Genomic DNA, 16344 nt, shown 5'->3' on the forward strand with positions numbered 1-16344 from the left:
TTCAGATACAGTATTAGGAGACCACTAAGGTCTATATAAAAGAGACTTCAGATACAGTATTATGGGACCACTAAGGTCTATATAAAAGAGACTTCAGATACAGTATTAGGGGACCACTAAGGCCTATATAAAAGAGACTTCAGATACAGTATTATGGGACCACTAAGGTCTATATAAAAGAGACTTCAGATACAGTATTAGGGGACCACTAAGGTCTATATAAAAGAGACTTTAGATACAGTATTAGGGGACCACTAAGGTCTATATAAAAGAGACTTCAGATACAGTATTAAGGGACCACTAAGGTCTATATAAAAGAGACTTCAGATACAGTATTAGAGGACCACTAAGGTCTATATAAAAGAGACTTCAGATACAGTATTAGAGGACCACTAAGGTCTATATAAAAGAGACTTCAGATACAGTATTAAGGGACCACTAAGGTCTATATAAAAGAGACTTCAGATACAGTATTAGGGGACCACTAAGGTCTATATAAAAGAGACTTCAGATACAGTATTAGAGGACCACTAAGGTCTATATAAAAGAGACGTCAGATACAGTATTAAGGGACCACTAAGGTCTATATAAAAGAGACTTCAGATACAGTATTAGGGGACCACTAAGGTCTATATAAAAGAGACTTCAGATACAGTATTAGAGGACCACTAAGGTCTGTATAAAAGAGACTTCAGATACAGTATTAGGGGACCACTAAGGTCTATATAAAAGAGACTTCAGATACAATATTAGGGGACCACTAAGGTCTATATAAAAGAGACTTCAGATACAGTATTAGGGGACCACTAAGGTCTATATAAAAGAGACTTCAGATACAGTATTAGGGGACCACTAAGGTCTATATAAAAGAGACTTCAGATACAGTATTAGAGGACCACTAAGGTCTGTATAAAAGAGACTTCAGATACAGTATTAGGGGACCACTAAGGTCTATATAAAAGAGACTTCAGATACAATATTAGGGGACCACTAAGGTCTATATAAAAGAGACTTCAGATACAGTATTAGGGGACCACTAAGGTCTATATAAAAGAGACTTCAGATACAGTATTAGGGGACCACTGAGGCCGATATAAAAGCATCCAAAAAGCAGCATGTCATAGGACCTTTAAAGATAATAACAATGATTCTGTCACCACAAGCTTAACATTTCCTGCAGGAATCTGGGAAGCATTAATCTAGTGATTTGTGGGCCAAATAGGGTTGGGCATCGTTTGGATTTTAACGATTCTGATTCCAATTACGATTCCGATTCTTTCTTTCGATTCCGGTTCTTATCGATTATCGATTCCGATTCTCTGAGGGGTGGAGTTGAAACGGGTCACATGCCTACTTTCACAAATAAGAGGAAAGTTTTATTTTGATTCAACGATGATTTGCAGTTTTGCAGCTTTTTCAACGTAAAATAAAGCCACGCTAGAGCGCCGCTTACTGTGCTCCATGGCTGTAACACAACAAGCGCCTGGCCGCTACGGAAACCAAAACCTGCGCATGTTAAATTGGGAAGTGAAGATTGGATTTGAAACCAAATCTTCCAAACGATTCCAATACAGAAACGATTCCGATGGAACAACATCGAGACCTTTAGGTTAAAACTGGGCCGATTAAGATGTTTCCTAGGTCGCACCGGTGCACCTAACGTCCTCGCATCCGCTGCCTCTCCACGAACGAAGCGATGTCGTTTCTACCGATATGGTTTAATGTTGCGTTACATGACCCATTCCTTCTGGAAAGCCGTGCCTGTGTTTGGCTCCACTGCAACATGGAGAGACGTAGCGCCGCCGGTCCAAACTGCTGACATTTGTCTACAGTTTTAATTGTTATTAACACAGCTGTATATTGTTAGATATGAGAGGGAAACCTGTATTGGTACCAGTGTTTCCGCTGGTAACTCTCTGTTATTGCAGCCGCCACGGCGAAAAACACATTAGAAGTTATTAAATGCAACTAGCTTCAGTTGGTTGAGTAATAGCGTGTAAGACGGAGCCTGCTGGATCATAGTTCATAAAAATGCAGCGCAGTGACGATACAGACATTTCATAGCCTACACAAGACTGGTTTGACCCGTGCTGGACCCATTCATAATGAGTCAGCCGTCACTCTCTGAGTAGCCTAGCATGCATACGTTTCAGTCCACCGCACTCCCCCTCTCCCCCTCTGTCTCCCTATGTCTTTCGGTCTGGTTTTAAGATTTCCACCTTTATTTTGATTAGAAAGCTGAAGACATGAAAGGGGAGAGAGAGGTGGGGGGGGGATGACATGTATGAAAGGGCCGCAGGTCGGAGTCGAACCTCTATATATACTAACTGAGCTATTCCGGCGTCCTCTTTCTCTTTTAATCAGTCTATTATTGTTGTTGAAAACAAGTGAAGGAGCTTTCTCAGAGAGAGAGAGAGAGAGAGAGAGAGAGAGATTTAATATATATCCTAGGCTATTTATTTCAGATAACTTTCATTTACATGTGTTGCAGCTGTATATTTTCTAACTGGTAAAGGTCTTTGCATTTTATTTTAATCACAATCTGTTTTAATAAAAGAGCTTTTAATTAAGAGACTTAAAACTGAAAATTTAGCCCACTTTGTAAAAAAATACAGAGCTATATATTGTGTATCGGCATTCAGTGCTAATGGCGACGCGAGGAAAAATTTGGGTGCACCTACATTTTGTGCTGGTGCTAAATAAAAAAGTTGCACCAGTGCAACCAAGGCAAAAAGTTAGTCTGGAGCCCTGGTACTTTAATCATCGTAAAACACACTTCATTCAAAGTGGACAGAAACTAAATAAAACTATCAAAAGCCGTCCTGGTTTATCTTTCCACTGTTCCAACAATCACCACTCTGGTTGGGTTGAAATAAACCCTTAATTCACCCATTTACATGTGGAGATATGCTGGCTTTATACTCGCTAAAAGTCCTGATTATTTACATGGAGTCTGGTGGAGATATGCTGGCTCTATACACGCTAAAAGTCCTGATTATTTACATGGAGTCTGGTGGAGATATGCTGGCTCTATACACGCTAAAAGTCCTAATTATTTACATGGAGTCTGGTGGAGATATGTTGGCTCTATACACGCTAAAAGTCCTGATTATTTACATGGAGTCTGGTGGAGATATGCTGGCTCTATACACACCAATAGTCCTGATTATTTACATGGAGTCTGGTGGAGATATGCTGGCTCTATACACACTAATAGTCCTGATTATTTACATGTAGTCTGGTGGAGTTTGGTGATGTCGGGGCTGTTTCATGTTTAACGAAAAGGATCTTACTCTTTAACTAAAAGGTCTATCTCTGTAGAGATCCTTAACCAACCAGACACTAACCAATAACAATCAGAGTCTGTCAGTGGCAACAAACAGAACTTTTAGTGGACGCTAACTGACGGTGAACATCTGTCCTGTAGGGTTACATTACAGCCTGGTTCACGGCTGCTGGTTACAGCGATCTCGCTCAGTACTGGAACAATTTTTTAAAGATTTGTGTTCACATTAGTCACTTAGACACCAATGCATGGAAAAATAGGGTTGAAAAATACCTGAAATTACCCATTAAGTACAGTTCTTGAGTACATACTACAGCTGTGTTTATGTCTGAGGCCGAATGTGACTGAGTTTATCTTCTGTGTTATTCGGCTGGGGTGTATCCAGTCAGGGGTCGGCAATGCTGGCCGACGAGTTTGTGGAGGAGGTCGAGGAAAAGTTTCGGGTGCAGACAACACAGCTGGATGTCATCGCCAGTGTGACCCCAGGGGACGGCCAGAGTTTCCTCTCAAGAGAGAATCTCAGCGGTAACACACACACACACACACACACACACACACACACACACACACACACACACACGGGCCAGAGAGGAGGAGTTTGGAACATGTGAGGAATGTAGAATCTCTTTCAGATCACAAACAATGATACATTAAACTGTCCTGATAAAGCAAATATAATACGGTGCCTAATCATGCCCCGTGTAGGATTTAAACAATTCAGACTCTGGCGACTTCTAGTGGTTCAAGTATAACTCTGGTGATATTGTGTGGTTTTATTATTGTCAATAAATCCTATTTTCAGACTCAAACCAGCTAGAGCTGCAAATGTTAATAGTTTAGTTGTCAACCATTGAATTAATCGCCAACTATTTTGATAATTGATTAATCGGTTTGTGTATCGCTCACTTCGTTCTGACATGCAGATAATCTGGAAAAAGAATTGACATGTTGAGGTGCAGAAATCTAGTTCTCTCAGAACCATATCTGCCAAATTGTTGCGCCCAACATGTTGAAATTTACAGCTATATTTCGATTTCTTTGCGAGAACACCACCTTCACCAACCATTTGTATCTGCTCGCTTTCGGGTCTGAACTTTTCTGCAAAGCAGACATCAACTGCGCAACTGGATTATAGGTTTCCAGGTTGAGGGTTATAGGTTGCCGGGTTGAGGTAACAAACGGGTTGAAAATTGTATATGGTGTGTGGATTGTGTGAATAGGATGCGTTTCATACAAGATCTGGCAACTGGTCAACATTAGACAAACATATTGGTCATATCGGTGAGTTTCCCGGCAGGAATAACAAACCGTGAGAAAGGGCTAAAAAAATGGGAGAAACCCGGTAAAAACAGGAGTGTTGGCAGCTATGCTCAGAACACTTCAAATTTGAGCTGCAAAGATGAATCGATTGGTTATCATCTTCGTGTGTGTGTTTGTCTGTCTGTGTGCTTACAAAGAAACTGCGATTACGTAAAAAAAAAAATGAATTAGATGAATATGTAATAATAGTTCCGTGTCGTCTCTTCCAGGTGCAGACACCCTGATGAAGCCGGAGCCGACCAGCTACGTCTCTAAAGGTAAGAACTAAACCGCCGCTCTCTGATCCTTTCAGCTTTTCAAATATGCACAAATACAATATAGAATACAAAGCAGACTGATTTTTTTTTTAAGTCATCAGATCATTTTTGTCACAGTTAGATGAGGTTTGGAAATGAGGCCTGTGGAAATTCCACCCGCCAGGGTCCTCACCCACACAAGACCTGGCGAGGCCTGTACTACGAAGCAGGATTTTTAACTTCAGGATCAACCCAGGATTTTCTGTATCACGAAGGTGGATCACTTGTTATCGGGTTTAATCGCCATGGTAACTCATGCTGAACGCCTGACCTGGTCAGGAGCAGGTTAAGTTGGAGATTAGAGACCAACCGGTGTTAAAGCTCTGTCCTACTGACCAATCAATACTCGATTGATAACGGCGTCACCGTTCTTAGAAGATCAGGCAGAGCTCGGTGGAGAGAGAGAGAGAGGGAGAGAGAGGGAGAGGGAGAGAGAGAGAGAGAGAGAGAGAGAGAGAGAGAGAGAGAGGTGCGCTTATAAAAGTTACAATGTTTAGAGACCGACAACCCCGTTAACATTCCATGATGGGTATTTTTATGAAATATATATATTTTAATGGGAGGGAATTACATATCCGTTTCTTGAGCCGTGTGTCGCCAATTTGAATTATGTTTTTATATATTTTATTTGCTCTCACGATCGCTTCCCACTGTCAGGGTTGCAACTGAAATAATAGGCTAAAGCAACGACAGTTTATGGAAAGCACAAGTGTAATTATGGTCAGATCTTGGTCCTGACTGATGGGGAAGTGATATTGGAGTTGTGATTTAAACATCTACGGAGTCGGCTATTTTTTTTTTTTCCCAGCTTTCCTTCCTGTTTTAGGAAGCAGCGACTGTATTGCGTTTTCCCTGTAAAACCGAGTCTGTGTTCTTCATATTTATGTAGAATTATAGTTTGCTCTTCTTATATATAACATAAGCGGGTCTGGTAGATGTTTGCGATTGGTCGTGGTGCGCAAACACCGCCTCTTTTATGTGAACACGCTTGCTGCTGGATCGGGAAACACTGGGTTGATTGAACTAGTTGATAACCAGCGTCGTGATACAGCTTATGCGGGATTGCGGTTGTTAGGTTAGGTGAAGCCGGATAACTGAAAGAGATCCAGGGCATGTTGATCTTGCTTCGCAGTACAGGCCTCTGGCGGAAGAGTTGTGTGTGTGTGTGTGTGTGTGTGTGTGTGTGTGTGTGTGTGTGTGTGTGTGTGTGTGTGTGTGTGTGTGTGTGTGTGTGTGTGTGTGTGTGTGTGTGTAAAGTGATGTGTGTGTGTGTGTGTGTGTGTAAAGTGATGTGTGTGTGTGTGTGTGTATAAAGTGATGTGTGTGTGTGTGTGTGTGTAAAGTGATGTGTGTATGTGTTAGTGTGCGTGTGTGTGTGTGTGTGCACCACCCCAACCCTCATCCACCTTCACTGGCTCCCAATCAAGTCCCGCATCACACATAACATCCTCCTCCTCACCTACAAATCCCTCCATGCCCCTGGCCCCCCACTACTTCTCCGACCTCCTCCATCCATACACCCCACCCCGAAACCTACTGGTCTAACATTTGCTAATATTAGCTAAGGTCTTAAGGGGGTATGACTGTTGATGGTAGAGTCAGAGAGTGATGGCGGAAGGCTGGAGATGTATGGCAATGTATTTGTGTTCCTAAATTATCTGGGTCACATAACAGTGACCCAGATATAAATAAGATATATACTGTATATATAATACAAATATATATATATATATATATATATATTTGTATTATATATATTTATTTCATATATGCTATGTTGTATATTCATGTCATGATTATCATAGTTAAAATGATTTGCCAGGAACGTGCTGTTTATTCAAAGATAGAGCTTTATTGACACAAAACACAAACGCAATCAGAAAAAAATGTACAAAGCATCGGAGACACACAGCACACACAACAAATATCCCTCGCTCACGAGAAGCAGCACCGTCCACATCAGAGCTGTAGGTAACCGGCAGCATTCGGTCTGAATTCGGTCCATTTAGCAGACGTCTGTGGTGCGTTGTCCTGTATTTCTATGGTGGCGCACTTCCAAATGCCCACCTCACCCGCAGCCAGCACACTCTGTCTCGCTTCCAGCAGCTGTAAAATCAATCAATAAAGACAATCAGAACTGTGTGATATACTGTTATAGCTTACGGACACAACACATCTATGAATGCACCTGAAAAATATTCACATTAACCAAACGGATCTAATCTTACCCTCTTTTCTTCTCGACCGACTCCGAGCTGAACTCTTCGCAGCTTCTGCCCGCGATGCCACATCTGGTTGTTTCTAGCTGAAGCTCCTGCGTGCTCTCTTGTAGTATGTCTTACAGGCAGCTGGAAAACAATTATATGAGAGTGATATGGATACAAAAACATAATCCAGATGAAACTATGGTTAAGATCGGTATCTATTAACATATCTATGTCCTTATACAGAAGAATTAATGAAGTTCATTCAATGAAAGCATATTCTTTAAATCTTACCCATGCTCCGGTTCGTAGCGCCTGCTACAGTTTGTCTCCGAGTTGTGAAGACGGCGTACTGAATTCCTGTAAATTACGAGACAAGAAAAATACACTTTTATAAAGTAACTCACCCGCTCAGCTCTGTGATGAATGGCACTGAAAGCAGCCACAGCTCTGTGCTGCTCGCATTTAACCTTGGTGGGGTTTAAAACATTACTGGCAAGTCTAAGTAGCCTGTATCCAAAGACAGTCACTGTACGATCAAGAGTTAATAAACAATACAGACTAGCTCGCCGTTTCATTAATAATCATATACTTACATTGTCTTTTTTTTTCTGTGAGCGCATCTTTGGCGCCCCGGAGGTGATATGGAGGAGAGAAAAAAAAACGCTCCATACGTCTTGAACAACTCCTGTGTGTTTCCAAGTGAAGTTTGACAGAGTGTACAGACAACTCTTTTACCAGTTGGCCTGAAATACTCTCATATTTCGGAAGCTTTTGCTCTAACTCTCGGACTCATCTCCCGATTCCTGCCGCTATTTTCAAATCGAAGCAGTAAAGGCGGGGGTAGGGGGTGGGGCAGAGAGAGACAAAGAGGAGCAGATTAACCAGCAGGGCGCGAACATACTGGTGTGGAGGTGAATTACAGTGAGATTTAATGGAATACTGGGAAAGCTTAATAACAATAGGACAATTGAAGTCTAGATTATGAGTCCATTTAAGCAGAGCCAACAGCTTCATATGCCATGGACATGTGAATATGGTGCTGAATTTGCCAGTATTTTAAGAAGACAAATGGTTGGCACCTTGTCATGCAATGACAAAGCTGATATGCTTTATGTGAAGCACAGTGTTTTGGTGTCAGCTGTACAGTGGTGCCTCTTTCTCCATTCCACCAGACAATGTTGGATGAGCAAGACCAAAGAAAGGTCACTGTAGTCATGCCACTATGCTCAGTGGTTGAGACTGTGAATGAATCATGGAATGCACATTTTATCTTTGTGGCAAAGCCTGATTAAAACTAATTGTTGAAATAAATTATTTACATCCAATTAGTCATTACTAATGACATACACAGTAATTAATCTAGCATACTTTCATCAAATAAATCTACTAAAGAGTCTACAATTAGGCTACACTGAGTCTGATCTATTTTAAGAGATTTTCTTAAAATTAAGTTAATACCTTTTAGAAAAATGTCACCTGGTGTAAAACTCCCCCTGCTGCTACCCTGATTTGCATTTGTATAGCTCACAGGATTTTCATTTACATGTTAAAGCCTCCCCTAGAATTAGAGGGAGGGCGGGTCATGGGGGGACAACTGCCAAGCAAGGCCCACGTCAATTTCCGACAATTCACGGCAGTTTTCGGTGTTAAATTGCTGTGTACAGCCGTAAACCTGAAGTTCCACGACAATCTACAGTGCCGCATACTGACGAAAATCCCACTTTTCATGCAGTGTTTGTTTTCAAGTAGCAGGGAATTCACGCGCAACCCTCGCAACTCTGCCGTCATTATGTTAAGCCCCGCCCACCGACTATAAAACACGATGTGATTGGCCGTCCAAGCCAACGGAGAGTTGCTAGATTGACCCTGGCTGCAAATTACATTTGCTGCCGCTAGGGGGGCGTCTAGATTTTTAGGCTATTACTTTTGACTTTGGCCTTTGGGGGGCCGGGCCGTATGTTTGACACCACTGCCTTAAAATGTGAATTTAAGAAAATATGTAAAAAATGGAGAAAATGCCCTCAGATCTCCGAGGGTTAATCTCTCTCTCCCGTCTTCATCCAGACACCTGTCTCCTGCGCCCGGATGCCGGCGGCTGCCAGAACTACACCATAAGCTGGTTCTTTGACAGCAATCAGGGGCGATGCTCTCGCTTCTGGTACGGCGGCTGCGGCGGCAACGGAAACCGTTTCAACACCCTGACTGAGTGCCAGAGCCTCTGTGTCATGAAGAGTCAATTAGTAGGAAGAAAAGGAGGAAGAGGAGCAAGAGGAGGTGCCGGTGTGAGACGACATCGCCTGGACCGGTTGAAGAAAACGTTTGCATTGCACTGAACACAAAGCGGGATAAAATACATGCAAGCTGAGTCTGCTCTGGGATGTTTAAACCGAAACACATCAGGGAAAGTTTAAACTGTTCCAAAGCGTTTCCAAAGCCTGTATACGAAGAGCCTGTTCACTCCCTATTTAGCTGCATTGTACCGAATTTGGTTGCAGTTCCACCAGAGTTCCACTGGGGGTGATCTCGGTCCAGTGCAAAATGAATGGGAGTCTATGGAGCTAGACGGCTAAATTTGTCTCTCTTTTAGTTTTTGCAAGTTCAACATGCATTATAGTTCGAAAGTTGAATGAACGAGTACTTATGTCCTTTTGATTTCTTACAGGTTGAGTCATTGTTGCCCGTAACACGCTAGCATTCTGCTAACGAATGCTGATTGGTCAGTGAAGCACGGATTACGACTGGAGGTCCCGCTTGACGTCCGTAAAGCAGTATCTCTGGCCGTATATACAGTATCTCACTTTTGTGAGATACTGTATGTGTATGACGTCATTGACATTTTAAAAGGCTTTTTAGAACAAAAAAGCCACTTTAAAAAAATCTTTCGAATGCAACATTCAAATTACTAGACAAAAAATGATATCCTGAGAAAAGTGGATTTTGAGGGGTATAGCTCCATAGACCTCCATTCATTGTCCACTGCCCTGTGAGCGCCCCCTATATGGAACCAGACAGGAACTGCAACCAGTTCAGAAGCTGGAAGTATCTAGAGAGTGAAACTTCTTCCCTTATTAGACATTTTTTGGCGTTTCTTTCTCGGGACCAGTTGTCATGTTTCTTTTGTTTATTTTCTCTTGGAGCTTTATCTACCCGACTGATGCTCAACAAAGACTTGAGCTGCCTCTTTCAAGATATACTGTATGTTGTTATTTTTTTTTATGCAACCAGGTGCTATTCTCTGAAGGAAGAGAAATTGCAGCAGGTCAAAAACCACAACAAATTAAATAAAAGGAAAATTGACATACAGGTCACATTCATCTGGATTTAGTAAAAAAAAATTGCCACAGAAAAACTCATTTTATTGTTTTGTACTTTATTTTGAATAAATGTGTGTTTCAGATAACACCAAAACTCAAGCATGGTCTATTAATATACATATTGTCAGTAGGGCTGGACGATATGGCCTAAAAATAAAATCCCTGATTTAAAAAAAAATAAAAAAATCATTTAAGATTGAAATCGATTTTTTTCTTTTTCGATTTAAAATCAATCTGCAGATGACAAAGAAATTGTTCAAAACAAGTTTTAACTTTATTTTGTTTTGACTCATACACACACGCACACACAGGGCTATATATTCAACAACAACAAAACGGATGCGTGAGATAAAGCTGTTTTCACACTTACGGGTAATTTACTTCTCGTTCCTGTTGCTGAATAACGTACATTAACATCCCATGGTCTCTTGAATGTAGCATACCTGTAGCAAGCTCCATCGTAGTAAATATCGGTAAAAACAAACGTTGAAGAGGAGCTCCGGGCTACAGAGTGGCGATTGCTAGTTGTTTAAGCCGCTACAGACCTCCGTCGATTTATCGCCCAGCCCTAATTGTCAGTCACACACTCAACTGTCGGTCCCTAAAACACTGTGCACAAAACAACCTTTGAGTGACTGTCAAATAAACAAATGCATGACCATTTTGGCTCTTTCATTCAAACCCATCAGAGGTTAATGTTCATCTCCTGCACTGTAGTTGATTGTTAAAGGGTAATTTCGGGGGGTTTTAACTCGATTTTCCTATGTTTTTGTGTGTAAGTGACTGATACACACTTACAGTTTAATCATTCCAATCAATTACTCATGTTAAAAACGTGACTTTTCTTCAGGCAAACAGTAAAGTTTACTTGGGTTTAATGGAGCCATGATTCTGTTAATCTCTTAAAAGTTATCTCTATTTTGCCTGTAATTTGTACCGAATTACAAAGTTCTTTCTAAAAGAACTTCCTAGAAAACTCACAGTTGATCACAAGCATGCTCTGAACTGTATGTATTACAACCACCACGCTAAAACTTAACAGCAAAATTAATTTCTTTGAGCCGACAAGTCTTCAGTAAAGCCATTTATCTCTCTGTTCCTCCTGGGTCATTTCTCTGTCTGGGACACTATCTCTTCTCTCCTTCATGTCACTAAAAGAAGTGAGACGAGAGCATTTTGTCGTTCTTAACTTGAGATGTGCTACCTTTTCTTCACCTTTTGGAACAAAGCGATTGGATTTTGAGTTTAACATTTTATGGCGCTTTGTTTAAAAAAAGTGCAGACTTGACCTTTCACACCTGTTATGTCCCTATTCATGTCTACGAGTGGAGGACAGAACAGTTAAATAACCGTGGGGGAGGGGGGTACGGACACATGTTCCACCAAAACAAGTTCCTTCCTGAGACTATTTAGCAGAGGCACCGTGGCTCCGTCTGGCGCTTAGCACTACCCAAGAGGATTCTGATTGGTTTAAAGAAATGCCAGTAAACCAGAGCACGGTTTTCTCCCATCCAGGAATGCTGTGTGGACTAGCCAGACCTTCCTCCACAGCGCTGTGGAGGACGGTCTGGCTATAAGAGACTAGCTGTTAAAGTAAACTCCTGCAGTTTTTTCTGTCCCCTCTGTGTGTGTGTGTGTGTGTGTGTGTGTGTGTGTGTGTGTGTGTGTGTCTGCAGGCTGCTGAGGGCGAGCCGTGCATCCTGGGACATCCTGCTGCGGCTGGCCGTCCTGCTGTCCTCCTCCTCGGCCCTGATCGCCGGTCTGGACGGAGCCTCGCAGTCCGACCGCACGTTTGAAGTCCTCTGCTCAGTGAGTCCACACGGCTGTACAGACAAATGTATAGTGGAGTAAAAAGTACAATATTTACCTCTGAGGTGTACTGGAGTACAAGTAAAAAGGGTTACTAATTATTGATTTTCAAATATTGCTCAATATTGCAGGAAATATTCTGTAGCCTATTTTGCCGTCAATACTAAGTATAATAATGCCAAATATGTAGAAAAATTGTCCAAAAAACCCAACAAAAACATTGAAGAAATTGTCACAAAAACACTTGATAAAGACGTCAAACATGTAGGGCTGCAGCTATCGATTATTTTAGTAATTGAGTATTCTACTGATTATTCCACCGATTAAAACGAGTAATATTGGCCAAAATCTGCCTTTGGCAGAGGGGGGGCATATCATACTGGGGGGGTCTGGGTGTCCTCCCCCAGGGAAGTTTTGAGCATCAACGACTGGAACGACTCGGATACACTTTTATGCACCAATTTACGGTGGAAATCCCTTTATTTAGTCTATGTGAAGAAGAAAAACACAGATGACAATTAATATATCTGTTTGTTGCGTGTCATTGCGCATTTTTAAGTGGGTACATGGAAATCCTGGAGCTTTCTTAGAGGGTATACTGCATAAACGTGTGTATCACGTAGACTACACCACTGCATTAAAGGAAGGGTCGGTAACTATTTCATATATAGGCTTCACTTTATATATACATTGTTTGAAATGGTCTTTACACACTGACAGCAATAAATAACTTCTGGGCTCTGAAAAAGGTGCAAAAAGATCCGTCATCTGTAGCTGCTGTAATCATATAATAACGCCCCCCAAATCGGAGATTTTATGTAATGTTTTTTTTGTAATAAAAAAAAATATTATCTTTTATTTTTTGTGCGCTCTTGAATAAAGAAAGGAATATAACTCCAAACACGCGCAACCAGGTAACCTACCCAGGAGCCCATATTTTTTGAGTTTTTGATGTTTTGAACTTTGCATCACTAAACCATCACCTTATCGTGGTGGAGAGGTTTGTGTGTCTCTGTGAACCTGAGGGCTGTGTTGTCTGGAGCTGTGTGCTCCTGGTAGGGTCTCCCAAGGCAAAGTGGTCTCAGGTGAGGGGCCAGACAAAGAATGGTTCAAAAACCCCAATGAATAAACAAGGTAGAGATGGAGTGAACCTGCCCGGAGGAAGCCCGGGGCCCCCGTCTGGAGCCAGGCCCAGATGGCGGGCTCGTCGGCGAGCGCCTGGTGGCCGGGTTTGCCACGGAGCCCGGCCGGGCACAGCCCGAAAAAGCTACGTGGCTCCCATCTCTCCAGCCCATGGGCCCACCACCTGTGGGAGGAACCGCTGGGGTCGGGTGCGTTGTCACACGGGTGGCAGTGAAGGTCAGGGGCCTCGACGGACCAGACCCGGGCAGCAGACGCTGGCTCTGGGGACGTGGAACGTCACCTCTCTGTGGGGGAAGGAGCCGGAACTGGTGTGGGAGGTGGAGCGCTACCGGTTAGATCTGGTGGGGCTTACCTCTACGCACAGTCTCGGTTCTGGAACCGTACTCCTGGATAGGGGTTGGACTCTTTTCTTCTCCGGAGTTGCCCCGGCTGAGCGCCGCTACGTTGGAGTTTACCCCGGTGGACGAGAGGGTCGCCTCCCTACGCTTGCGGGTTGTGGGGGGGAAAACTCTGACTGTTGTTTGTGCATATGCACCAAACAAGAGTTCGGAGTATTCAACCTTCTTGGAGATCTTGACTGGAGTCCTGCATGGGGCTCCAGTGGGGGACTCCATTGTTCTGCTGGGGGACTTCAACGCACACGTGGGCAATGATGGAGACACATGGAGAGGCGTGATTTGGAGGAACGGCCTCCCTGATCTAAACCAGAGTGGTTGTTTGTTGTTGGACTTCTGTGCTAGTCATGGATTGTCTATAACGAACACCATGTTCGAACATAGGGATGCTCATAAGTGTACTTGGTACCAGAGCACCCTAGGCCAACGATTTTATAATCGTTTCATCAGATTTGAGGCCGTGTGTTTTGGACACTCGGGTGAAGAGAGGGGCGGAGCTGTCAATTGATCACCATCTGGTGGTGAGTTGGGTCAGGGTGTGGGGGAAGACTCTGGACAGACCTGGTAAGCCCAAACGTGTAGTGTGGGTAAATTGGGAACGTCTGGAGGAGGCCCCTGTCCGACAGACTTTCAACTCACACCTCCGGCGGAGCTTTTCGTGCATCCCAGTGGAGGCTGGGGGCATTGAACCCGAGTGGACAATGTTCAAAGTTTCCCTTGCTGAAGCTGCGGCGAGGAGCTGTGGTCTTAGGGTCCTAGGTGCCTCAAGGGGCGGTAACCCACGAACACCGTGGTGGACAACGGTGGTCAGGGAAGCCGTCCGACTGAAGGAGTCTTTCCGGGATATGTTATCCCGGAGGACTCCGGAGGCGGTTTCAGGGTACCGAAGGGCCCGAAGGGCTGCAGCCTCTGCCGTGAAAGAGGCAAAGCAGCGGGTGTGGGAGACATGGAGAAGGACTTTCGGTCGGCACCAAGGTGCTTCTGGAAAACTGTTCGCCACCTCAGGAGGGGGAAGCGGGGAACCATCCAAGCTGTGTACAGTAAGGATGGGACGCTGTTGATTTCAACTGAGGAGGTAATAGGGCGGTGGAAGGAGCACTTTGAGGAACTCATGAATCCGACTAATACGCCCTCTATCTTAGAGGCAGAGCTGGAGGATGATGGGGGATCATTGTCAATTTCCCAGGCGGAGGTCATTGATGTAGTCAAACAACTCCACAGTGGCAAAGCCCCAGGGATTGATGAGATCCGTCCAGAAATGCTCAAGGCTCTGGGTGTGGAGGGGCTGTCCTGGTTGACACGCCTCTTCAAAATTGCGTGGAAGTCTGGGACGGTGCCAAAGGAGTGGCAGACCGGGATGGTGGTTCCCCTTTTTAAAAAGGGGGACCAGAGGGTGTGTGCCAATTACAGGGGTATCACACTTCTCAGCCTCCCTGGTAAAGTCTACTCCAAGGTGCTGGAATGGAGGGTTCGGCCGATAGTCGAACCTTGGGTTGAGTAGGAACAATGCGGATTCCGTCCTGGTAGTGGAACAACGGACCAGATCTTTACTCACGCAAGGATCCTGGAGGGAGCTTGGGAGTATGCCCAACCGGTCTACATGTGTTTTGTGGATCTGGAAAAGGCTTATGTCCGGGTCCCCCGGGAGATACTGTGGGAGGTGCTGCGGGAGTATGGGGTGAGGGGGTCTCTTCTCAAGGTCATCCAATCTCTGTACGACCAAAGCGAGAGCTGTGTCCGGGTTCTTGGCAGTAAGTCGGACTCGTTTCAGGTGAGGGTTGGCCTCCGCCAGGGCTGCGCTTTGTCACCAATCCTGTTTGTAACATTTATGGACAGGATATCAAGGCGTGGTCGGGGTGGAGAGGGGTTGCAGTTCGGTGGGCTGGGGATCTCATCGCTGCTCTTTGCAGATGATGTGGTCCTGATGGCATCATCGGCCTGTGACCTTCTGCACTCACTGGATCGGTTTGCAGCCGAGTGTGAAGCAGTTGGGATGAGGATCAGCACCTCTAAATCTGAGGCCATGGTTCTCAGCAGGAAACCGATGGAGTGCTTACTCCGGGTAGGGAATGAGTCCTTACCCCAAGTGAAGGAGTTCAAGTACCTTGGGGTTTTGTTCGCGAGTGAGGGGACAATGGAGCGGGAGATTGGTCGGAGAATCGGCGCAGCAGGTGCGGTATTACATTCAATTTATCGCACCGTTGTGACGAAAAGGGAGCTTAGCCAGAAGGCAAAGCTCTCGATCTACCGGTCAGTTTTCCTTCCTAGCCTCACCTATGGTCATGAAGGCTGGGTCATGACCGAAAGAACGAGATCCAGGGTACAAGCGGCCGAAATGGGTTTCCTCAGGAGGGTGGCTGGCGTCTCCCTTAGAGATAGGGTGAGAAGCTCAGTCATCCGTGAGGAGCTCGGAGTAGAGCCGCTGCTCCTTCGTGTCGAAAGGAGCCAGTTGAGGTGGTTCGGGCATCTGGTAAGGATGCCCCCTGGGCGCCTCCCTAGGGAGGTGTTCCAGGCACGTCCAGCTGGGAGGAGGCCTCGGGGAAGACCCAGGACTAGGTGGAGGGATTATATCTC

The 16344-nt window shown here is 44.3% G+C and overlaps 2 protein-coding genes across 5 annotated transcripts in view; both read left to right on the forward strand.

Moving 5' to 3' along the window:
• Positions 1-9630, forward strand: part of LOC114556932 (collagen alpha-6(VI) chain) — a 69232-nt gene extending 59602 nt beyond the window's left edge. For all 4 annotated transcript variants that reach the window (XM_028580078.1, XM_028580077.1, XM_028580076.1 and 1 more), the window contains 3 exons: positions 3672-3811; positions 4816-4863; positions 9174-9630. In XM_028580078.1, the coding sequence (XP_028435879.1) occupies positions 3672-3811; positions 4816-4863; positions 9174-9442 (457 nt within the window). In that variant the 3' untranslated portion in view covers positions 9443-9630. The remainder of the gene's footprint in view (positions 1-3671; positions 3812-4815; positions 4864-9173) is intronic.
• A 2537-nt stretch (positions 9631-12167) lies between these two features.
• The window catches only part of LOC114556521 (collagen alpha-6(VI) chain), an 84189-nt gene continuing 80012 nt past the window's right edge, over positions 12168-16344 (forward strand). Inside the window, exon 1 of the mRNA XM_028579464.1 lies at positions 12168-12232. The gene's annotated coding sequence lies outside the window, so the exon portion shown is untranslated. The remainder of the gene's footprint in view (positions 12233-16344) is intronic.

This window comes from Perca flavescens, chromosome 6 (genome assembly GCF_004354835.1).
Source record: "Perca flavescens isolate YP-PL-M2 chromosome 6, PFLA_1.0, whole genome shotgun sequence".
NCBI classification, from domain to species: Eukaryota; Metazoa; Chordata; class Actinopteri; order Perciformes; family Percidae; genus Perca; species Perca flavescens.